The following is a 25,084-nucleotide window of genomic DNA, read 5'->3' as shown; positions in this document are numbered from 1 at the left end:
AAATGCAGTTTCGATTTTGGCCCCGCAAGATTCGTGACGCATTTGACAAGTACTACTAATTTCTTATCATCCGTTGGAGATATGTACAAATTTTGGATTTTTATATAAGACTTTTGTAGCGACTCCAAACTGGTAATAGTGAAAGTAATCATTATAATTTCATATTTACTGTGAAGTGTTGTGAATTCGAGCAAATAATAGAGAAACACGTCAATGAGAAAACAAGTGTTTTTCGGCCAATGATACCTTTATCTATACCATTTTGATATTTTCCTTCTAAATCTGATTATAAATTTTATATATTCTTTAGACTTTTTCTCTAAACATAAAAAAAAAACTCGGCTGTGTTAAAAAAATAACTCGGCATGACAGGAATAAGAAATTTTGAATATTTTAACTTATTGTACCGTAATTAAATAATTTTTTGGATTACTTTATAATAAGATAAATAGCATAGAAAAAAAAACCATTAAAACGAGATAAAGAATTACCACTTCGAACCCATTAACAAAAAAATATAGAGAATCACGACTTCAATTATTATTTATAAATGGTTATTATTGAAAGCTTAATCATATAACCAAATTCATGGGTTAAAACTCTCATCTAGATTACATAAATTACGCTAATGCAACCATCTATGTATAGTCTCAAGTTTCTTTAAATCTCATCTCGTTTTAAATTACGTTTTATCTCAAAATGGAATATCAATATATATCCATAAGAAGTGGAATATATCACGGTCTCGAATTGCCTCAATCAGTATGGTTCTCTTATTTTTTTCCTTATAACATACGTAGTAACATACACTGTATCCTAAAGGCATAGATCTCTCGCATAAATTACGAATTCTTCAAAGCCAATATGGACATGCATATGGCACGTAGTTACATTTTAGACCATGAAAGAAGTTAATAGAGAAAAGGAAACTTCCTAAATAAAGTAAAATAAGATAAAATGGATAAAAAAAAAACAAAGAAGGTGGTAGGCAAAAGAAAACGTATGGCCGCGACTCGTAAGAAAGGACGTCCCGACCACTGCGGATACGGCGAGACGCTGACTGATTTTTCTCTTTTGTTTTCCTAAAGAACGTTGTTTCGTGCTCACAAGGGTCAATACAATATCCAATCTTTCTACATATTATTATACAAATAAAAATCCCCTCTTGTGCTTTGTCTTTATTCGTGATATAATCTAAACTTATACTAGCTCTAAATTATACGTCCTACCTATGTCTCTACTTAAATTACCTCGGTCCCTAGCTAGCTATATCGACATTTGTTAAGATGACGTCCGAAATTTGAAGAGTTGTCGTTAACGTTCCTGCAACTAACACTTTTCTTAGACATTAGATAATAAAAGTTGATACTTTCGTATTAAATATACTAGTTTCACCTAGACCAAAACACGATAGACGTTTAGATAAAATGTTCTTTTAAGTCTTTCGATTTACGTGGATCGTTGTTGTATGGATTAATTTTAAGATGCTTAGTACATATATATATATGTTTATATAGCAGAAAATATCGATGTGATGTAGTCCTTTTGTAGTTACTCCTTTTTGTTGCGTAGTCCTTTTTCCTCATCCTATTATGAAGAAAAATCCAAATACTTTAAGGAAAATTTGGTGTAATTCATAGTCTTCTTCATAACCACAGTTCTATGTAGCTATCGTAGGTCACCTTTTTCGTCATCATATTCCTCTTTGCCACAAAAAAAGAAAGAAAAAAAAAATCGTGTTTGTAGAAATTAGTAGTAATTTGTCCTGTCGATATCGAGCGTTATGTCATCCACAAATATAAGTTGTTTGATTCGAGATTCCAAGTCCATAATCTTTTTAGATGGGTCGCGAAGATTTCTAACTTCATACAAGTGTCCGTTTCTATTTTCTAACATCAAAGTCTTGTTGAGACCAACTCCTTTTACAAGACTTGATGCATGCAAAATGTCAATAATCCACATTTTAGCTAAGTTATAATGTCTATAATGTCAATAATCCACATTTTAGATGCATGCAATCATTATTCTGGTTTCCTTCTGAAACTCAAACATTTAGCTAAGTTATATAAATTACTGAAACCAACAAAAAATGAGTACACATATATTTGACGACCCCCAAAGTAATGGTTTTGTTGCGCAACCTAGACAACCCAGGCCATCATGTGGTACGTGTGTCGAACTTGAACCAGAACAGTGAAATCGATAATTTTGGCCACAAAACAACACTTTCCAAATAAATTCAATAGTATTAATATTGGTTTGTTCACTAGAAGTATTATGTTTAACACCCCTATTGACGAAAACGAAAAAATTAGGAATCTTAAGGCATTTTTTTTTGGACAAACGGAATCTTAAGGCTTTTGTTTCCTCCTTTTCAGGAACATTTTTGATAAAAATAACAATTTATGGAACCACCGGTGTTGGTCCGGTTAAGCTCAATGATTTGGAGTCTTAGTTTTTGTCGTATTATGAAATCATTATCTATCAACCTTTGATCTCCCATTACTTTAATACTACTAATTACGAATCAAACAGGATGATTAAGTTCACCAAAGACGTCCCTTATGGCTATTAAGAGTCAGACACAAGGATGACCAGGGTCATTAAGGCGTCTTATTAATAAACCATGACTCCACTAATTGCTTGTTAATCAGAATAATTAGTTTATTATGGTCTTAGTTTAAGTAGCTCTCAACCAACCAGGCAAAGTTTGAATTTTGGATTATTCAAAGATTTGTGGGCTTCCAAAAGCATTGGGAATGGCTCCAACTACGCTGGGATATATATTATTTTATCTCCATTGCCACAGTCGTTGGAGTTATTTATTTTTCCTAGTTGGAGAATCAAATGATCAGCATAATTTTTTAAAATCCTACTAGGTGGAAAAACAAATCCTAGTAAAAATAGTTTATAAATGTACGGAAATCTACTATATAGAATAATACTAGACATATCAATATATATATATATATATATATATATATATTTGACTCTATATATATATATATATTTATTGTGGGCAACTAGTTTAATCACACTAATTTGAATTCGTATAATTAAAATATTTTGACACTATTTTTTTCTAATACTAGTGGATTAGCGGTACTGTTCATGCATGCTATTCTAATTTTGAAATAAATATATGTCACTGTTTTGCCAGTTGCCACTAATATAAGAAGATATCTAGTACTTCTTTTTGTTGACATCGCTGTAAATAAACTTTGGCACGGCTCTCCTAGTAACTAATAATATATAGGGTTAACCCAAAGTATTGTTCAAGTTATAACTTTGTCTTAATGTGAGATGTAACATCTAATAAGTCTGACCTAAGAGTTGGTTCAGATCACAAATTTGAGAAGTTTCTATCAATATTATTTTTTGGTTATAAAGTTTCACCATTTTAAGTAAATTTTTTATTCATATTACTATTTTTCTATTTGATGTGAAATTGAAAATATCTTCTTTAAAAATAGTATATAGAAAGGGAATGTAATTAACATAGACCACAAATATAAAAGATATGTCGCGTGCTTAACACGTCCGAGTCATTGTCGTACCCTTTTGCCAACTTTTTGAAGTTTCCTTCCTGAAAATGACCACACATTTGAACTTGACATATGATTGTTGCATGCATATAAATATGTTATATTCGCAAAATGCCAAATTCTACCCTTAATCAAATTATGTAACGGATCCAATATGTATAACTTAAATAAAATTTGGTGTCATATATGAATAGTGATTTTGAAAAATATAGAGCTTTTCACAACCACTTAATTCTGATATCTTTATCTAATATATATCTAACTTGGACAGAGATTATTTTCAAAATCTAGAAATCGCTGTCTATTATCTCCAGACATTTATATTCATTGACATAATCTTCAGAGTTCGAGTTGTTCACGATCAAATCAAACCTTACTTTACACCAAAAAAAAAAAAAAAAAAAATCAAACCTTACTTACATGTAATTAATTCATAAAAAGACAAAATATTTTGTTGGTAGCCAAAACCACTTATGTAGTGTAAACCCACACGTTAAAAAACTTATGTCTCTCCTATAAAGCAAAGAGAAGTTAATATAAAACTCCGTTTGCTGTCGTGCTTTATTTGCTGAAGTATTTAACGTTTCCGAAAATTTCAGTCGTAACATTGAATTGAGGTGCTATTCTAAAACAGTTGGTTTCTTTTTGTTTGTTTGTTAATATACCATTTTCTGTGCTGATGATACACGAATTTAACGATTTAAAACCAACGTAAATCAAGAGACGAGCCCAAAAAGAGTTTGAAGTTTAACATCATTATTAAGGTTGTCCTCTATTGGACCCGAGGCCTCTCTGTGAATAAATTTAAAGCCCAATAAAAGTTATGGTATTCAAAGCCCAATAAGCTAGGGGAGAAAATAACCGCGATTGCGTTTTGCGTTTGCGTTTTGATTAGAAAACGCGAGCGGTTGGAAAACTGAATCTTTAAACCCTTTTCTTCACCACCTTTCATCGTCAAATCTCTGGAAACTGAACTTCGACGACGATGTTGGGTTTACGAAGATCTGCAGCGACCTTGTTCGACATCAGCCAGTCTCTGCTTCGGAATGTTACGGTGAGTTCGTATCTAACATTTCAGCGCCGATTTGGTTTTAGGATTAGGGTTTCAATGGATCCAATCGATTCATCTCTTTTTAATTTTTGATGATTTTGATCCAATTTAGTAGATTTGGATGTGATTATTTCTGGGTACGTTTCAAAATCATTTATTTTGGTGGTTAAGATTTTGGCTTCTTCCCCATTTTTCAAATAGATGATAAATGGGAAAATAACCGTACTACTGTAAAAGAAAGAACAAATTTTTGAAATCGATAAGGTCTAGTGTAGAGCTCAATGTCTTAATTATGAAATTGCCAAGGTATTGTTGTCAATCTATTCTCGTAAAGTGTTTGCTTTGTTTTGGAGTATCCTCTGCTAGTAGGCTCTATGAGATTATGAGATTCTAGGAAGCATTTTAATGTTGGCTTGTTTTTGGCTCAGGTAGAAGAATAGTTAGATTTACTTTGCTAACTCTATCACATCCTTTTGTGTCTGTGTGAAGCAAAGTTTATCAAAGCTCATTACTTTATTTGATTCTCTGTTTGGATTGTAATGTACATCAAGTTCACCCATTTATTGTTCTCTCTTTCTCTCTGCAGTTTCATGGAGTACGCGTCCAAGGAATTCGTGTGGGGAACGCAGAGGTTCCAAACAATAAGCCACTCAAAACCGGTCTTCAAGAAGTTTACGGAATTGGCCGTCGTAAGTCGCATCAGGTTCTCTGTGGGCTTGGAATCACTAACAAACTTGCCAGAGACTTAACTGGTAAAGAACTCATTGACCTCCGTGAAGAAGTTGGCCTGCACCAGCATGGTGATGAATTGGTAAGACAAATCATCTTATACAAGAACATTTAACTTTCTTATTGTCTCTAAAGCTACTCTTTTGAGTTTTGTCTTTCCATTTCTGAAAACCGTGTTTGTTTGTTTCTGTGGTTGTTTATTTCTTTAAAAGAGGAGGCGTGTTGGATCGGAAATACAGAGACTGGTCGAAGTAGATTGTTACAGAGGTAGTAGACATAGACATGGAATGCCTTGCAGAGGACAAAGAACCAAAACTAACGCTCGCACGAAAAAGGGTAAAGCCGTTGCGATTGCTGGAAAGAAGAAAGCTCCTCGCAAGTAGAAACCACAAACCTGTCTTTCAATCCGTTCTCTCCGTCTCGTAGTAAGCTGTACTCCATGTCGCATTGTCTACAGACTTGACTTTGTCTTACTTTTGGGATAAAATTAAAACTGATTAAATAAGCAAACGTTGCCAGTTTTATTCTCCTTTTTTTGCCATTGCAGAGGAAGAGTAAGCTTCAAAATTGTTCTCCAATAGTCTCTCTTTTGTTTGCTTATTGGGTTATATTTAACTATAAATGTGCAAACCCTAAGTTTATTTAGTAGCCCAATTAAAAAAGCCCATTGTTTTGTAGCCCATTGACAAATCGTGTTAAGCAAAACAAAACAATGGGCTACAAAACAATGGGCCCACAACCATGTGATACCATTCTACGCATACTCTCCTAACTCTCAGTGCATTCATCAGTCAACAACATTCAACAAAGCTGTCAACAGATAATATTCACGATTTCACGGCAACAAAATAGACACACGAATTTTAACATTCCTATTAAATTTTATTTATTGATACAAAGATATGATTCGGGTTGGGACACGACGAATCATGGGGAACAAAATAACGAAAATCAAATGAGAATCACAAGAAGTGAGACCAAGTGACTTGAAACGGATATATCAGAGAGATCAATTTGGGAAATAGACTAATCGATGCCTACTAGACCCGATCACATTTATTTTACTAATAGTCGTATCTCCTCTCCACTCATTTGTTTGTCTACATGATCCTCCACGTAAAATCTCTCTACATGTTCTTTACTTTTTCTGAACAATAACTTGGGTGGGGCTTTGTAATTTTATGGACCCATTTTATATTGGCCCACAACCATGTGATTATCTCTTTTTCTGATTCCCTTCTAATTTTTTTTTGTTGTCTAATTCGTAAAATCGTAATTGCACTTGCACTCGTGATAGTGGTATTATATATATACTCCACTTTCTACTATTTGACAAGATATATGCCCTTACGAGACCTTTCATATAAAAAGGAAAAAAGGAAGAAAACAAGATGTCTTTCTTAGAAAAATCCATAAACTATATATAGATGAAATATGTGGCAAGAGTTATAGATATTGTTTTGAATTATGATTTTCTTTATATATATATTAGAGAAAATAAAAGGTGTAAAGTGGTTAGGAAACAGAAAAAGCCAAACTTGGATAACTACCGCGGAATGGAACAAAAAGAGAGAAACAGAAACAAAATAAAATAAAAAGAATTATCAGACTACTACTATTTTGTTATTTTGTATACTTATTGATTATGTCAATCGTAAAATTTGAAAAAGTATATTCCCATGATCACGAGCTTTTTTTTTTTAGTGGAAAAATAAAATAGAAGAAGCGTGAAATATCAAAGCATTTGCATTTGGGGAGAACATGGAAGATACCCCACCAAACCACCGCCATTCAAGAATTTGCCTCAAACTCAAATACAATCTCTTCAGCTAAATATCATCCTTATATATATCCACTCAAGATTATCTTCCTATTAATGAAATTATTTCATCCATATGTATTATTTCGTTAAGATGATATATATTTGAAGAGATCATTTTAAGAATAGTAGAAACCAAAATGGCTGTCATCAACAATAAAGAGCGTGATAACGATCATGGTCATTTGGTATATATTTAACGTGAAACTTGCAGTTAAAGTTAATAAAAAAATTACATGAACTACATTGATGTCGATTATCATTACATCCAAAAAGGTTGTCCAACTGTCAAGCTTTGTGTTGCTCATGTTGCTTATGGTGGTCAATTTGCATATGGTATTATCAGTTGAAGTTGTTATCTAGACTTCGTTTTGTACCACTTAATTAAAAAGATTGGTTTGAACATGGTCCGGTCCGTCCATTTGGTTGGTAACAAATGCAGCTATCCTAATTAGAGAAGAAAAAACACTCATAAAACAACATTAAGGTTCTATTTTTGGTGGTTGGAAACAAAGAACAATACGCGTCAACAACATGTATCACGATGTTTCTTCAGTAAAAGAAGACACCATCATTAGCGTTAGGTTGATATGTCTAATTAGCGGTCTAGCTGGCTTATTTCATTTATTGATTTTTTTTCTTTTCTTCTCAAGTTATACTTCCATTATTTTATGAAGTTCTTGAAATATAGCATAGCACTACAACATTCATGTAATATTTAGTGATTCCTAGTATAAATTTCGCATTTTGGGTAAACATTCTATTAATTTATTTTTCTTTTGATCAAATTCACAACAAGAAAGATAAAACTTGAAAACACATTTTTGCTCTTGGATTAAATTCATAATTAATCGTAAATAAAAATAACCAATACTTGTTTGTGTAAAATTTTGTAAGAGAAAAAAAAAAATAGTTGTTACGAAAAATAGAATTATACAAGAATGATAAGAAAGGGATGGTTAAGAGAAGGTGTCCCCTTGTGGTGGAACCTTATGTTGGAATGTGAAGTAATGTGCCTATTTAAAATACCAATGGCCACATTTTTGAAGGCTTTTCAATTTCAGACCAACTTAGTCCCTAAACTGAGACCACTTAAATTCTCATTATTTCTTTGTCTTCATTTTATTTTTACCTCGAATGTGTCATATTTTAGATCTCAAGCTTGGCCGTTGCAGAATTCATATACTAGCATTGAATATTTCGTTAGGGATTAATTTTGGTTTGTAATTAATGATATTTGGGGAAAAAAAAATAGTAAATGATTTGTTTTGCCTTTTATGGGTAACTAGTATAAAGTGAGAATAAAGCCTAAAAATAATAGCTCAAATTATTCAACAAGAAAGGTGGCTAATTAATTAAGAATTGGTGGTTTTATTGAAGTATGTTAATAGGTCAGTAAGTAGGCTTGACTTTCACGTTGATCCGTTTTCCGATAATAGACTCCCAAAGTTTCCTACTTCCGATTCTCATAATTCAATAATTCAAATATGTTGTCGATTACATGTAAATGGACACTTTTTTTAGTAATTTATAGGAGTATATACATTTAGACTAGACTGACTAGTAGTATAATATAGATAAGAATTACCACAAGCTTTTAAACAATTAGCTTATTTTCCTTTGATATGCTTTTGTAGTTTAATTATTTGGTCTACCTTTGTTGAACTACTTGGGGAGTAGAGTAGTGGAACTTTAACTATACTGTTCATTCATAACCGTAGACCCAAATAAATAAATCAATGAGACTAATTAGATAAGTTAGCAAATTTAGACTGAATTTGTTTTATTTAATAGTAGTTGGGAACGGGATAACCAAAGTACCAAAGGCGTGGTTAAGAAGATTCACCTGGATTCGGATTTTGTTTGCATTGCCGTAGGTGGTGGATATATAAATTACAGTGTATCTTTTTTTTTTAAGATATTACGCTACCAATTTATCTTGTTTCTATAAAGATAAAATTACTCACTTGGCAGACAATTAGACAAAACGTTTGTTCTACATGATTACATGTCTGTCATACACCGACGTCTATATGTACTTAACACACAGACACACACACACATGAATGTGATTATTACAGAGTCCTGAATGAAATGATTTTTTTTCTTCATTCAAAAATCAGTTGAAGTGTGTATACATCTATCTACATGTACGATAAGACTAATTACATGCAATCATTTTGTATTAGGTTAAACATCTAATGAGTATAAATGTGTAAAACAACGAAAATTTTAAATATGGTAAAATAGAATGGTCTAGACGTCGTCTAGTGGTCCATAACACCATTTATCGTCAAAATTCTAGGTATGTGCAGACCTTTAATAAATAAAACAAAGAAGAAGCATATTTTTAGAATCTAGTGTTACAGTTATCGGTTGAAACAGTAAATAGATTTGCTCATATCACTTACTGTCTAGATCATTCAGATTTAGCTAATGGCTGTGATATTTCTAAATTCAGTTTGACGTACATACCATTTGGTATGGGAATGGGATCTATCTATACACTAATACACACACAAACAAACAGAACATTTATAATGTATAGATATATATATATATATATATATATGTGTGAAAAAAAGCAAACAAGACAGATCGACAGACCTCTCATAAAATCAGATCTTACTGCTGTATCTTCGCAAGCTTATGATTTCCCAAATCAGTAAATTTGGTTATTTTGACAACAGTATGTAAGAAAAATATATGTTGATATTTGTGACATTTAATTTAAAAGGACTTTTTAGGCATGCAAGTGTTTGGCAGACCTAGCTACTGTTCAAAGTTCTGTCTTTTTCCTATTTTCTCGTTTAGAGAACCATTTCTTTTTTATTTTTCTTCTATTTATTTACATTATACTAGTAGTACTAGTTAATTTCATGCAGACAGTAAGTACAGTATTCACTTATGATATGTTCTTCTTTTTTTGTCTCTCTGTTTCTCGAGAAAACTGTAGTCAAGCTTAGTATATTATACTATTGTTTTGGTTTTTATTAAATGTGGTTTGAAGATTTGTGTACTTATATAATGTAAACTTTGGATTATAAGCTTTTTGTATAACTAAAAGGGATGATGCAGTAAATATACTTTGCTTAGCATGAGGGATTATGAATTTTGTGTAACTGTGGGAGCGGGTTCGTTAATTAATACTGTAGCAGCAAAAAGGCTCGACGATTCATGCGAAAAATGAATACTGGATCTGGTCAATGGGCATTCACTGCTCTCGTATAGTTTAATTAATCAATACTACTACTCTAGAAATGAAACAGTAACTTAATTACTCTATTTTTTTCTTTCTCAGGTTATAGAGTTTTTAAATAGAATGTTCTTCTTGGGAATTTGGACTCTAGGATCTGAAGATAAATTGGCACACATTATATGACACGTAGTATTTTGTTTATACTAATATTCAATTTTATTTTCATCTTTATGTAATTTGACTTTTGTTACACTCGCTCTCCTTGGTGGTCGGGTTTTCATCTACTTTTATTTTTCTTCCTTTTTTCCTCTAGTTATATAATCTCAAGTCTCAACAACTCAACTCCCAAGTAGATTAGATAGTTTTTAAAAAATTTGTACTGTTATCATGTTGTTTCTTTTTGGTTGTGGGTCATATATATACACTTTAAATCCGTATACATACAACGAATTGAGTTTAAACTTTGGATTATATGTCCCATTGTGACAAATTTTAACTATTCGGATTAGAAGTCTTTGGCAGGCCTTGCTCACAGAAAACTAAGCATGCATTGGTGGTAACAAAACTCTTTTTACATTATTGGAGTATACTTTTTCCTTTACTCCCGTCTCATTATCATATTTAAAAGAGAGTTTGAGGTGTGAAGAGTAACAACGATTATAGTGAAAATTCATTTTTTTTTACTAGATAGGAGAATATAGAAAATATAGTCAACCTACATAGTATTGTTTTAGGTCCTTATAAATTATATAAAATTAACAATAATTAATTATGAAAAAGAAAGGCTAATGTGAGATGTTTATTTCAGAGTTATAAAAGAGAGACATGTGGTCTTCTCTCTTTGCTTTCTCTCCTTTTCATGGAAGCACAACCTCAATTCCAACCTATCTCTCTCTCTCTCTCTTCTTTGACCATACTACTATATGTTTATGTACTAGTATTTTTTTTATATTGTAAATGTATCATAGTAACATCATATCAAGTCTATACATCCAACATACTACTATAGTCTTTTTCTATGTATAGGCACATCATTGGTCGATTTATTTTCCACATATGAACAATTATCATCAGAAATACTACCTGATTATTATCTTTGTACAATTTAAGAAATTGTAGTTTGTAACATGTGACTCGAAAATAGAGTTTGAATAAAATTTGGCAAAGTATCTTTGGATGTGAAAAGGATGTTGAAGAAGAAGAGGGATCCCATGGGAATATGTGCCCCTCTTTTCAAGATTTGAAGAGTACATCTTTAGCTTTTACTTTTGTCCCAATTTAAAGTAAAAATTAACCCAAAACAGATAAAAAAAATAAACTACCCATCCTTTTTCATTAAACTTGTACACCTTAATCTTATTACCCAACTCCAAATCTCCCAAAACACATTTCTCTAAGCCTATGTACTTATCTTCTCCTTCACAAATTCTATATTCACATATATCTTCTTTCTTCTCACCTTCCAAAACAAAAATAAATAATCCCCAACCCCCAAAATTTGTTTAATCACTTCATTCTCAAATATTATAAATGAATGAATTTCCGAATCGACTTCCTTCCTTCTTCGACCTTTTGTACCAACAGTGAAACTACCCTTCTGCCCCTTCATGCCTCAGCATCTTTTTTAGCTCTCTCCATTTGAGGTAAAAAAGCGAGGAGCTTTGGTTTGACCTTTCAACGATGGGGATAATACCTTCATTAGCCGTCTTCGATGAAGATTCTGCTGATGAAATCTCTAAACCTTCTTGAATACAGTTTTGGATCAACAGCTGAGATTGAAGCCGGGTCAGCCTGTAGAGACTTATAAGCATGCTCGATCTTCTTGCTTATGTCGTAATCTTGTAAAATGTCAATGACTCCAAAATACAGAACCACTTCGTAGACCTCTCCGTGGGATAGATAGTTCGTCCCTCCAGATGAATATTGATCAAAGTCGCTTCTTCTCGCCATTCGTTCTGCTCTTGCAGGCATGTTTGCGCCTAATCGAATCAACGGTTTCCTGCAAAAGCAATCAGCTTTTAGTAACATGTTGATAAATATGTATAACTACGGGTAGAGAATTGGTTGAATCTTTAACAACTAGTTTAAGAAACAAAAAAAAAGGACCACATGATCTGTCTTGCCCCCACAATATGATTGTGTTTTTCTATTCAATAGAACATCCCCCACAAGATTGCCAAACAACTTTTGAAGACAATAATGCATAGATGTAACGTAGTTCTCAGATGAAAATCATATCTAATGGGAAACTGAACCTTTCATCTAACTCTGCCACAGTAATTACCAATACGTTCAATTCAAAAGGACTATTGTTAGGTCAACTTCTTGTGCTAAAGATTAAAACCCAAGTAATGATTGGCGAGAATAAATATTCCTATACCTGCCAGCTAAGATGCGGTCCATATCTTGAAGTTCAGCCTCCAGGAAGCGACAACCTCGCATGAATTTCTCGTTCTGGTATGATTCTATCTTACCTGCCCAACACATGAACAAACAAATATCATCACAATGAAACAGGCACACAAAAAAAAAAAAAAAAATTAAAAAAGAACGAGAAGTTTAACTAACCAGATCTTAAAACGAATGGAGAAAGCCCCATTTTGTCTCCTGTGTTGTCATCACGGAAGTGAACGCCAACCAGAAGGCTATAATCCATTATTCTTGCAGCTTCCAAGAACTCACAGTCGCGCTTAATTTGCCTGGAGAACGAAATGCAGCCAGCTTAGTAATGTGTTTGCAATTTCAAACACACAAATAGAAAAAAAGAATAACACTAGCAATTTGGGAAGCTTACGTCATAAGCTCCTGGTACCAATTTCTCTGAAGACGGAAAGCAAAATTGAGATCAAGGTCCTTGAGAGTAGTGGTCTCGTCGATTTCCACTTCAGGTTTGGATGTATACCGTCCATGGGAAGACCCTTTCAGATCAAACCGTCTCTGAATTCTATATTCCGAGCAGAACAAGTTCCCCATAACAATAAACCGAGTCTGGTAAGATGGCAAACAACATGAGAAAATTGTCCTTTGAAAATAAAGAGTCTTTTGAAATGTAGATGAACAACACAAACCTTCTGGCCACCAACAGGTTTGATACAATGCACACCGTAGAATCTAGTCACAAGTGTATTTTCATACTGGCAGACATGTTTGTAGTAACTTGGAAGCATTCGTAGAAGAACCTGGGATAATGAAGACAAACAACATCAGGTCAAGTTTTTGTTAGGTAACCACAGATAGTGGACTATATATGATTAAGAATGTAAAGTGAAAGCAAAGAAAAGAAAAATACAAAGGGATTCACAGAAGACAGAAGAAGTCAAGAAAATAGCCAACGACTAACCTTGACTTCAGATTTCTTCACTGTCTTAATCATAAATCTGTCATCTTGAGTTAAGTAGAAAAAGCTTCCACTCTTTCCAGGTGATGAAAGTTCCCTAAGAGCATCGTTCCCACAGATAGCTAACATATAATCAGCAGGATCCACCGTGAAAAGCTCCCGCAGGCGTCTATCAAAAGAAACAAATTTCACCACAAACACAGATTTAGAGAATAAACATCACCAAACTTGTGCACAATAAGATTAACACATTGAAAGAGATATCTAACAGCAAAAGATTTGTTACCTAAACACCAAAGGGCAATAGTCCTTCCAGCGGAAATCCACAGATTGATGCGGCGGTGTGGTCTTAGACCCCTCAGGTGGGAACCTTGTCCAAAACTTTTCACTCGGATCAAAATCACTCTGTTTAAGATCACGAACAGTGGAAGCATGTTTGCCGACAGAATACCTAAAAATCATCACACTTTGGTTAAAAACACAGATCTAGATCATCATCCCTAGGGATTCTGAAAAAGTCTTGAGAAAATATATATATGTTTACCTGATTCCATGTTGCAAGTTGAGCATCAAATCATATTTCTTATGCCCTTTAGAAATAGTCTCTCCAGGTTTCTTAGCCTCACCACTGAAACAACAAGGATTCTTCCTAAACTGCCTAAACCCATCTCGATCAATCGAAATCCTATCTCTATAAATCACAGAAGCTTCCACATTATCAACAATATCACAGGTAATATCCCCAGCTTCACCATCAGATTCCCAAATACAAATCCTAGGAAAAACCTTATCACCACCACCACCACTCAAACTCCCAGCTCCACTATCAACAGAAGATCTCTTCCTCGTCGCGGCAACAATCAACTCACTCTTCTCAATCCCATCAAAGAAACTCCTCATCAAACTACTACTCTCATTCCAAGAACCAATCCACGAACTCCCATCAGCCCAAGTAAACACACCACTCCCTTTAGGAACACCATTCTCCCATTGACCTTCATACTTATTCCCATTAGGCCAAGCAAGCACACCTTTACCACAAATCACACCATTCCTCCACTCTCCAGTATACTGATTCCCATTCATCCAAACATACCTCCCTCTCCCGTCTTGTAGATTCCGCCGCCACGTGCCTTCATAGTAATCTCCGTTGGCGTACCTCTTCTGACCATGACCATGTTTCCGATCAGCAACCCAAGAGCCTCTATAGGTATCACCGTCGACTCCAACAAAAGTGCCGAACCCTTCCATTCTCCCAGATTTGAATTCGCCTTCGTAAGTCGCACCGCTAGGCCACGAGAACTTGCCTTTACCGTTGGCTTTGCCACGTTTCCACTCGCCTTCGTACATACAGCCATCTTTCCAGAGATATTTGCCGGATCCGTTAGGAAACCCGCCGGAGAAAGTTCCCATGTAGAGATCTCCGTTTGGTAACGGTTTCTCTACGTCTACGGGAGGTGGCGTGGGAGTGACGCGCCTCGTGGTTCCTTGTGATTTCGATCGTACCATCGGCGTTGTTGTTAAAGCTAGTAACAACAAATCGTCTCTTCTTCTTCTCTCTTCTTCTTCTTCGTCTCCTCCTTCTAGAACTTTCTTTTTCTTCTCCACAAGTAAAACCTCAGTAGCTCCTTCTTCTTCTTCAATAACAAGCGGTTCACGCATCATCTACTCATCACATAAACCCTATCTGCTTCCCTCTTCAAAAAAATTACCGAAATGGGCATTCGATTTCTTCCGTTAAGGAGAAATCAAATGGAGAATCACAGATTTGAGAAAAAAAGTTTCTAAATCTGAGAAGAAACCTAAATGTTTGGTGAGAGATTCCTAAAAAACGATACAGAGAGAGCAAAAAAAAGAAAAGGGGAGAATGAAGAAGAAGCAGCAGTATCAAAAGCAAAAGGATAAAGAGACAGACAAAGAGAGAGAGAAGATAAATAAATAAATAAAAGTTTTTTTTTACTAAATAAAATAATTTGTTAGGGTAAAATAGTAAAATTTAATTTTAAGTTTTTCGTAGTAGTAAAACCATTGGGAAGCGGACACAAAAAGCCCACCAGCCCGATTAGGGCTGGGCAAAATAACCGATAACCAAATAACCGACCGAAACCGAACCGAAAAAAACCAAACCGAACCGAACCGAAATTCTTCAAATACCCGAATGGTTAGTAAAAATCTATATCCAAACTAACCGAAACCGAACCGAACCGAACCGACAATTAAATGGTTAACCGAAATACCCGAAAACCTAGAAGATATCAAATATTATATACTTAATATTATGCAAACTATAAAATAAACTTAAAATATAAATTATTTCTAGATTCAAAACAATTAAATATTTTAAATAATCAATATATGTAAATGTTATTATTTTGAATTTACAAAGTTAAATACTATTTTGTAAAATTGAATCAATATTTTTCCCTATTATATATTTGGTTAATTTTGGTTATATTCGGTTAGTTTTGGTTATATTTGGTTTATTTGGTTAATGTTAATATAATTTATGTTAGTTATGGTTATTTATTTAAATAACTAAACCGAAACCGAACCGAAAGAAACCGAACCGAACCGAACCGAAATTTTAAAAATATCCAAATGGTTATTATATTACTATATCCAAAATAACCGAAACCGAATACAACCGAACCGAAACCGAATGGTTAACCGAATGCCCAGACCTAAGCCCGACTTAAAAAAAGTCACATTGTTATGACCAATGTATTGACTTCAATAATTCCGACTATACTATTAATAATAATAAAAATGAATAAATGTAACACAGATTCAAATTTTCTTTTTAAAGTATAGCACAAATATAAACTGCTGTTTATATGAGTAAAATTTTCAAAAGATTTTGGAAACAAAACAGTATTCACTATTCAGTAATCACACCTAACTAGTTTAGTGTGTGTGTTACTTTCCAATATTGATATAAATATATCTAATCAGAGCAATTAGAATAGAAACAAAAAATTAGAAAGGAAAAGTTATTTTAGGGGGAGTTTTTTTTCCTTTCTATGGAAATAAATCTTTTGATTGGCTCTTTTTTCAGCTAAAACGTTATATATATATAATATTGACAAAAAAATCAAGTTTTAAAAACTATGAATATCTAATGTTGTTGGATTTATCATTTTTCATATGAGTTCAAATCCTCATAACAAAACAAAATATGAATGTCTAATAATGCCTTAACTGTGTTTTATAAAATCTATCAATGTGCTACCATTAACCTCTCAAAGATTAGTATCTCTCCTCTCGGTCTATATATGATCTATCATCTACTTCGGTTATCTATAAAAAAAAATGTTACTATTGTTTTAATTACGGCAATTTTGATGGAGACATTAAAGTTGTTCACACGTCAACGTACGAAGTTTTGTTTTTGGTTACTCTGATTATTTCAGAAATGTTTGCAGTTAGAAACTTCTTTAACCGTTATTTCATCATTGATGATTTGTTTAAACTGTAGTTATTGTTAAAATAAAGGTAAAAATCACAAACGGTAATTAAATTCGTCAAACAAAACTCAAGCTCGAAGCAATAAACAAATCTCGAGACATTTGAGAGCCTATCTATAGTAGTAATACTTACATATACATGTATAAAAATAAAAAAGAAAACTAAGTGCCGGCGTGCCCTACGTTGTATGGAATTAATGTGATACCCACGTAAAAGACCAAATGATTAGTTATGTTTATCTCCTTCTTCTAAATAATAACACTACATGCTAATCAAAACTAATTTATAATTGTAAACAACTATGATCGATCATTAACAAATCGTCATCGCGAATTAGTGGAATAAAGAAAGGAAACCAGGTGATAATGTTTCGTAACCACATGATGAGACTTTTTAATTTTGTTCTTCTATGTGCCTTTATTATATTTATATGACGTCCGTCGGTCGTTATTCAAAGTTTTAGTTTTACTTTATCGATTGATAATTTTGTTGTCCTTCTTTAAGAAACGCCAATCGTTATTTGTATTGTGTTGATTAATATACGCATTTACACAAACTGTAACATATAACACGTATACACTGTATAATGTTGTTGTAATATATCCCGTATATCGGAAGCAAAACATTATACATCGAACAATGCTAATGCTATCTTGTTTATTTAATGTATATATTATTCGATCGGTAAAGACTTCTACACCCGAGGCTATTAGTTGAATCTCCAATAATCTAGTGGAAAGTTATTGACTTATCTTGTGGTTGTGGTTAGATTAATTTTGCATCGGTCTAATCATATAAGAAGCTGTCACTAATTGAAAAGCACGAGGTAACAATGATCATTGCAACAGTATTGTTTTGAAACCGATAAAAATGGATAACTAGGATTATACTGTAGGAGTATACTGTATCATTTTTTTTATGTGTGTGTGTGTGGTAACTGTGGTTTACTGTGATGATAATCTTTTTTAACGTTTTTTTGGAAATATATATTACTAAACACTCCTGGAAAAGGTTTATTCAACATGAAAATGCAATAGAGAACAAATTAAAAGATCGTTGAAGATCCCTTATAATATACATCGGTCTCACTAATAAATTATAAAACAAGATTGGGGGATATCACGTTGTCAGATAGAGCTATTTTATTGAGAATTTGTTCAATATAGCTTGTTATTGGTTATAAGATTTTAAATGATTGTGTTTTTAAATTCAAGAGATAATACATACAGTATCTTTAATAATGCAAGAAGCTACTAATTCTCTTCTTATATTTTACCAATTTTTTATTCGCATGATCGAGCGACGTTGTGAGTATTTCATCTTAAAATAATTGATCCCCATAGATTATGATTCGCCATGATTTGGGAAAAAGAAATTAGAGACAGATATGACAAGAGAAGACAAAAATGACTCTAATTTTGCGGATTATTTAATTAACTAAAATGCAAATCTAATTACGCGTCATTATCTACAAACAGCTCCTTTTTCTTCTTAATTAACAGTTGGGATGATTAAGCTGAGCTGGCACATATGTGGGATCCGCTTTTGTAACATTTGGGCTGTCACGGCCCAACTAATATCGTCGTCTACGAAGAATCCAACGACATAGATGGTGCCACGTGTTGAAGTCTTTTTAGCGGTCAGGATTTCAAAGCACGTCATCAAAGTCTAGAGCGAACCACCTGTCTCTGGGGGGCGGCTGGCGTAAAGATACTACGAAGATTACGTTTCCTCTTTCTCAGAATAGTCACGTGCAACGTTCATGTTTGCACACGTGAGACTGTCAAAACATGATTTTTCAACTCGTAAAAAATCTTTCGAGGGGGAATTAGCAAACTGTTTTGATTTGTCCGACAGAAGAAAAACAACCATAAATATATATGAATGAAACACTCAAACACACCCCATAATATTGTTTTTGGAGTTGAAATATAGTTATAGGGTTAAAAAGAAACTGATGATATGCTTTTTTGGAGTTACAATTTAGAGTGTGAAAAATTGGAAAAAATAGGTTGAAGATGGTGTTAAAGGACAATTTATTAATAATGTTCTGATTTACAGCTGAAATTTGAACGTAAATCACTATTGTAAAATTCTGATCAAGATAAGAAAGGAAAACAGATTCTTGTACTAGAAAATTTGACATGACAATCTCTCTTAATGATAATTCTGTCATGTTAAGCAAAACAATAATGATAAATTATGTGAATGGAATTAGAAGAGAAAAGACAAAGAAGATGGATGACCGATTAGTCAGGTTAGCCGTCCGCCGACCTATTACGTACGCATCAAAGCAGAAGAAGACTCATAAGTCCTATCTTCCCAATTTCCAAATCACACAAAAATACAAATCTATTTTCAAACGAAATATTATGATTTGATAAGAGAGCTGAATCTCACCTTTTTAACTTTCATCTGCTATACTTATTTTACCTGCAAATACGTTCAAAATTTTAAATTACAAAAGCTAGTATTTGTATCACAAATTACCAAGTTACCATCACACATTACCAAGTTAGGGCATGTTTATAGGGGGATCAGGTAAGGGTGTTCTTAGAAGAGAAATATTGTAAAAATAATGTAAGATCAGTTCTTAAGAACTTTTGTTAAGAAGTAAGTTATTGGGAGAACATGTATAAGATCTTAAGATTTAATAATATAATATTTTTATAAAAATTTTAAAATGTTTATTAATGTTTAATAAAAAATTTAAGAATGTTTAATACTATTTAATAATATAATGTTTATTAATATTTTTAAACATATTACAATTATAAAAATTTATAAAATAACATTTTAATAACATGTCTTCTTTAGTCTTGTAAGAAAACTTGGATTATGTATACAATTGAGTCTAAAATGTTCACGGCTAAATCTCAAAGACAATATATCTGGTGGAAATTAATGGACTTATTTAAAGTAGAAAAGGTTTTACATTTGTAGAATTGGTTACATTGACGAATGGGATAACAAAGAAACAGATAGAACGGCTAGTAATTCACAGTTGTTTTGATTGCATCCAATATATGTGTCAAACAAGAGCACATGATATGTTAGAAACTGCTCTTTGGGTCGGAGCAACGTGATAAGAGAAAAGGATTAATTGAGATCAATATTTACTTACCTTCAAGAAACAACGTTCAAGGATTGTTGCAGAGATCTCTGCTCCAAAACCTCCTGTTATTGGAGCCTCATGGCTTATCTGCAACCCAAGCAAAAACAAAACAGTTTATAAGATGGACCAGACAAAACAAAACCCGCCATTATCATTTAAGTTAGAGCTTACAAGAAGTCTGCCAGTCTTTTTAACCGAGGCCTCAACAGTTTCTTTGTCCCAAGGGAGTAGAGTCTAGACAAGCTTGTTACATAATGGTAAGCTGAGCTCCCCATCCAACAAGTGTTATGTCATTCCCTTCTCTTATAACCTGATCATAACCTCCTCTTAATTAGTCTCGACTATGAGATTGTCATCTTCTAAGAGAGACGGTAAAAATGAACTTATTATACCTCAGCTTCTGATAAACTTTTCATTCAAAGACTACAAGAGACAAGTGACGGACATGTTCGATCAACTAATATGATTCCACCAAATGCATTTCATCAGATACATTCCATTGAGTCTCTCCATGAGATTATATATGTGTTTAGAAGATTACGAACCTTAGGACTGTCGTCTCGTTTCACAGAGGAGACTGCTGCTTCACCGTACTTAAGGAGCTTGTTACACCATTGATCCAATTCACGAACTCCATCCTTGATAACATACATCATCTGCCCATTATCACATTCTTGAGTTAAAGCTACCACAACACATTTCTACTTCGAATGACACAAGTCAAGTATAGTGATAACATCAATAAGCTAAAACTTGGTTCTCGAGTCTACAAGAATCAATAAATCACACAACTCTCAAACGAATCAGATAAACAGAACAATAGGTAAAAAGACTAAAGGAATATTTCTAACCTTATTGGCTTCAGAGCTTTCTGGATTCACGAAATCACTTTCACGAATTGGATTGGAGCGAGAAGAAACGCGTTCTCGTTCTGTCTCTGCTCCTCTGCTTTCGCCGCTCCTTCTTCGCTCATAAACACCGGTTTATCCACCGGAGCACGCCGATTCACCACTCTCTTCCCTTTCCCTTTCTTATTCCCCGATGAATCCGCCGCACTCAGTTTCTTAGCCGGAGAACCGAATCCTACTCCGGAAGAGCTTGAAGAATTCTTCGGTTGAGCTGGATCCTCTGTTGTCTCCGTTTCGATTTGGGAATTTTGACATTTGATTGCGAAATTAGGGTTTCTGGTACTGAAGAGACGATGAAGAAGATGATGACCAAAGAGGAGACAACGGTGAGGAAAAAAAAATCTCTCGTCGGGGAATAAGAAAGGGAAAGGGAAAGGGAATAACATCAACGTTTCTTTCGTTTACAAGGTGACATGTCAGCATAAGAACACTTGAAGAACAGATCTTAATTAAGATCATTTGGCCTGATTTTAAAAACACTATTCATTATTTCTCATTTTAATAAAGTCCAAGATCACCTCATTGTTTTGCCGATAAACATGGCCTTAGATGGTATTTGTATGCAACTTTCCATTCAAAACAAATTACTTCATTGCAAAAAAAAAAGTCGAGATAATTCATCCAATAATGAACTTGTGTGCATCTTATAAAAGTGTGCTTATTTGTCACTCTGAATTAGTACAAAATAAACAAAGGATATCAAAAACCCAAAAATGCAAACTTATCTCGGGATAAGAATTGGAAAGTTTCTTCTGTGTAACAAAAGAGTTGGGACTGTAGTGTACTTTTGACATTTCAACCTGGTTATTGTCCAATGAAAATCATGAACAAACTGTTATCTTTTGGTCACACCTCAATATGAATAGAAGAGAAATATTATCTTACTTTTGTTTTTATTAGTGCTAAAATAAAATATTATATGGTGGGGGATTGGTGACGTATGCAACTAGCCAACTAAAAGGCATGGGTCATAGAAGAGAGAAGAAGCTCAGGTATTGATGTAACAATATATCCTTTGTTCTGTTGGAGAATCAAAAGCCCATTCCTCAATAAGCCTTACACCAACGTCTTATCACTCCAGGTTTTACCAAACTCATCATCCTTCTTATTAAAATGTTGACCCTAAAAAAAAAAAAAAAGTTTGAATAAAAATAAAATCTCCTCGATTTAATTCATCGTTTCGGACCACTTATTTTGGTTTTGTAGGTAAAGTAGCTCCAACGTGTGTCATGTTCTTTTTTTTTTTCTGATTCGATGTCAGCGCACCACAGCAAATATTGTGGTTAATTCCGTGCGATGAGTATAAACTATGATAAATGTAATGGTTTTGTTTTCTAGCATTACCTTTGTTTTATACTCCTATAGTTCTATGTCTTTGAGGTCTGTGTATAATATAAAAAAAGATAAAAGGAGTTTGTAACGTACTAAAAAAATGGAGAGATCACGTTGAAGTTCCAATACGTATTTTCTTAAGAAATGATAATACAGTTTATTGGACTTACGTATTAATGGGTTTTAAATTTACGAATACGTCTCTTTGTCGTGTAAGCTTGAAAGGGAAAGCCCATGCTCATAGTTTTAGTCTTTTCTTTCGTACCTTTCTGCTTCATTAATTTTTCGATATACAAAATAGTTTTTATAAAGAAAAAAACATATTAAAAGAAAGAATATGAAACTGAAAAGTATCAGATTGAACAGTCATACGTCTTCATCGTTGGCAGAAACGAACCCAATTGGATTTCGATTTTAGCTTCTATTATTATTACTATCATCTTTGGTTTAAAACTTTATCTTTTGTTCTATTAAATAGCATCAACTTAGAAAATAAAAAAGTATGTTTAACTGTTAAAGTACTGAAGTACACTAGATAATTCGAGGATTCGAATATATATTTTAATCGTAGTCGTGACTTCATCATGTCCATTACGTAGCGTTTTCATGCATTATATTAATTTGTTGACGGTGCCTGCCTACAGCTAACAACAACTACGTTATATTATTGAAAAACGTTTTAAAACTTAGTAAGATTATTTTGAATGTCCACAAATTGAATCAGCATATATATACATTGACTCCATCAATATATTAAACCAAAAGATATAAACATTGCAATATACAAACTCGTAACGCAATGATCTGTATTAGTCTCAAGAGTTTTAAACTTTATCCTCCGAATACTAGTTTCTTGTATACAAAATCAAAAAGTAATGTCACTGATTTTACAAAAATCAAATTGGGCCTATACCCATAAAGTAATTATACATAGGCTTGCACTAAATGACCCATAAATCACATATGGGATTCTAGTAGTACTCAGTACCTCACATCAACTCAATAATAGAACAAAAAGATCCATATCAACTCCTGAACTTTTCATTATTATGCAAAAAAAAAGAAGTAAAAGTCTACTTTAATTTAAACTGATATATATCAAATATCTAGAGATAAATCATGAAAAACTTAGGGTTAGTAAGTTTTAGGTGAGTTGTTAAAGTTTTTGAGGGAATCTACAAGATGATATTGATACTGTTTCAGCGACATGACCTCATTATGCAAAGCAACGAAATTGTTCTTCATTATGTCTTCGCAATCTTTGATGATTGTCTCATTAACCTCTTCTTTCATTAATCTTTGTCTTAGTTTATCGGTAGAGAGTGAGACATTAGTGGTCGATGCCATTAACTCTTCGTTTGACATTCTTGGAAACGTTTCTTTAACAGCTTTTAAAGCTTCGATCCAAGCGTTACGATCCTCACTCGTTGCTGCTCGTAAATGCAGACTCTTCGTGCCCGTGTATAAAGTGAATCTCTTTGCGTCTGATATGCTTTGTCCAATCGAAGAGACCTACAAAAACACCCCATATAAATCAATTACAGTTGTGGTGTGGAGCACTTCCAAATATATATATATATATATGGATTTGGCCGAGTTCAAAATAACATATGCAACCGGGGGTGTGGTTGATATTTTTAATTTTGTTGGGACACATTCAAAACTTTTATAAAATACATGTGAACTACCAGATCATAACTACAAGTCTATAACTGTAATTTTAGGGTATAATTACAAACATTCAAAAATAAAGGGGCGTTTCCGAAATAAACAGAAAAACTTAGGTGAATCCGTTTAAACAGTAGGGGTGTATCTGCTAGTTAAAATATGTGAGGTGAAATTAAGATTTATGTAAAACTACAGGGGCGTTTTAAAAATAAATCGAAACCTTGAGGTGGATTTGGCCGAGAGGTTTCCCGGGGCTATGAACATCACCGCGTTTGCTATGTCGGCAAATGAACCTTAAAGAATCGCCGCCGATGAGTTTAGATCTCCGATCCATCTCAACGGAGAGAGATATTTTATCAGGACCGTGGATTCTATAATACGATAAAACTCCGTCCTGGAGAACGAACCACCGCCGTTTCCATCCTTTGCCGTAGTTTATCCATTTGTAGAGGATCCCAGCGACTCCGTTACCCGACGGTGATCGGTCTTCGTTGGTACGAGGACCAGCGGAGAGGCTGTACCGGAGATCATGGGCGTGGTTGGTACGTGTGGAATGATGAGGGATGTTTAACGAAGCGGATCGAGCTGCGATGTTGGATTTTACGGCGAGTGGAGAAGAAGACATTGTTTAGGAACGATCGGAGAAATTTAGGTTAAAGGAATATATTAAACCGGTGGTTGAAAGGAGAAGGTGAGAATAATAAGGTAATGGAGTTAGAGAGAATTAAGGCGAAATCAATTTGTAAAGTGCGAAGGTTGCATGGAACGCAAGGTTGCTTTTAGAACGATTAAAAAAATGGAAGTAATAAATTTGCTCATGGTGAGAATTTGCTTTCTAGGATTTTAATAAATTAGTTTGGTATATAATTATGTGATTAATACAATAAAGAATTGGTAGAAAACAAAAGAGAATGTG

General features: G+C 33.5%; 3 protein-coding genes and 1 long non-coding RNA gene across 4 annotated transcripts; 1 reads left to right on the top strand and 3 right to left on the bottom strand.

Annotated features, from left to right (window-relative positions):
• Positions 1-3,898: 3,898 nt before the first annotated feature.
• Positions 3,899-5,854, top strand: LOC104713452 (small ribosomal subunit protein uS13m). Its single transcript, XM_010430558.3, has 3 exons — positions 3,899-4,599; positions 5,183-5,407; positions 5,538-5,854. Exons 1-3 carry the CDS (start codon positions 4,531-4,533, stop codon positions 5,706-5,708), a joined length of 465 nt encoding a protein of 154 aa, XP_010428860.1. The 5' UTR covers positions 3,899-4,530; the 3' UTR covers positions 5,709-5,854.
• Positions 5,855-11,514: 5,660 nt separating this feature from the next.
• LOC104713451 (phosphatidylinositol 4-phosphate 5-kinase 2) lies at positions 11,515-15,616 on the bottom strand. Its single transcript, XM_087467030.1, has 8 exons — positions 14,225-15,616; positions 13,967-14,131; positions 13,684-13,849; positions 13,412-13,522; positions 13,138-13,331; positions 12,912-13,042; positions 12,724-12,817; positions 11,515-12,342 (listed from the first exon to the last, which is right to left on the bottom strand). Exons 1-8 carry the CDS (start codon positions 15,343-15,345, stop codon positions 12,042-12,044), a joined length of 2,283 nt encoding a protein of 760 aa, XP_087323156.1. The 5' UTR covers positions 15,346-15,616; the 3' UTR covers positions 11,515-12,041.
• A 4,601-nt stretch (positions 15,617-20,217) lies between these two features.
• On the bottom strand, positions 20,218-20,757 carry LOC104713450 (uncharacterized). The gene is made up of 3 exons (XR_755638.3): positions 20,653-20,757; positions 20,432-20,570; positions 20,218-20,347 (listed from the first exon to the last, which is right to left on the bottom strand). It is a non-coding gene; the product is annotated as an uncharacterized LOC104713450 (long non-coding RNA).
• A 2,762-nt stretch (positions 20,758-23,519) lies between these two features.
• On the bottom strand, positions 23,520-25,082 carry LOC104713448 (oxysterol-binding protein-related protein 1C-like). Its single transcript, XM_010430555.3, has 2 exons — positions 24,389-25,082; positions 23,520-24,012 (listed from the first exon to the last, which is right to left on the bottom strand). The coding sequence occupies exons 1-2, from the start codon at positions 24,791-24,793 to the stop codon at positions 23,635-23,637; spliced, it is 783 nt and encodes a 260-aa protein (XP_010428857.1). The 5' UTR covers positions 24,794-25,082; the 3' UTR covers positions 23,520-23,634.
• Positions 25,083-25,084: the final 2 nt, after the last annotated feature.

This window comes from Camelina sativa, chromosome 9, assembly GCF_030686135.1.
Source record: "Camelina sativa cultivar CO46 ecotype springtype chromosome 9, ASM3068613v1".
NCBI lineage: Eukaryota > Viridiplantae > Streptophyta > Magnoliopsida > Brassicales > Brassicaceae > Camelina > Camelina sativa.
Note: the sequence above shows the minus strand (reverse complement) of the source record. Positions and strands in the feature narration are given on the sequence as shown.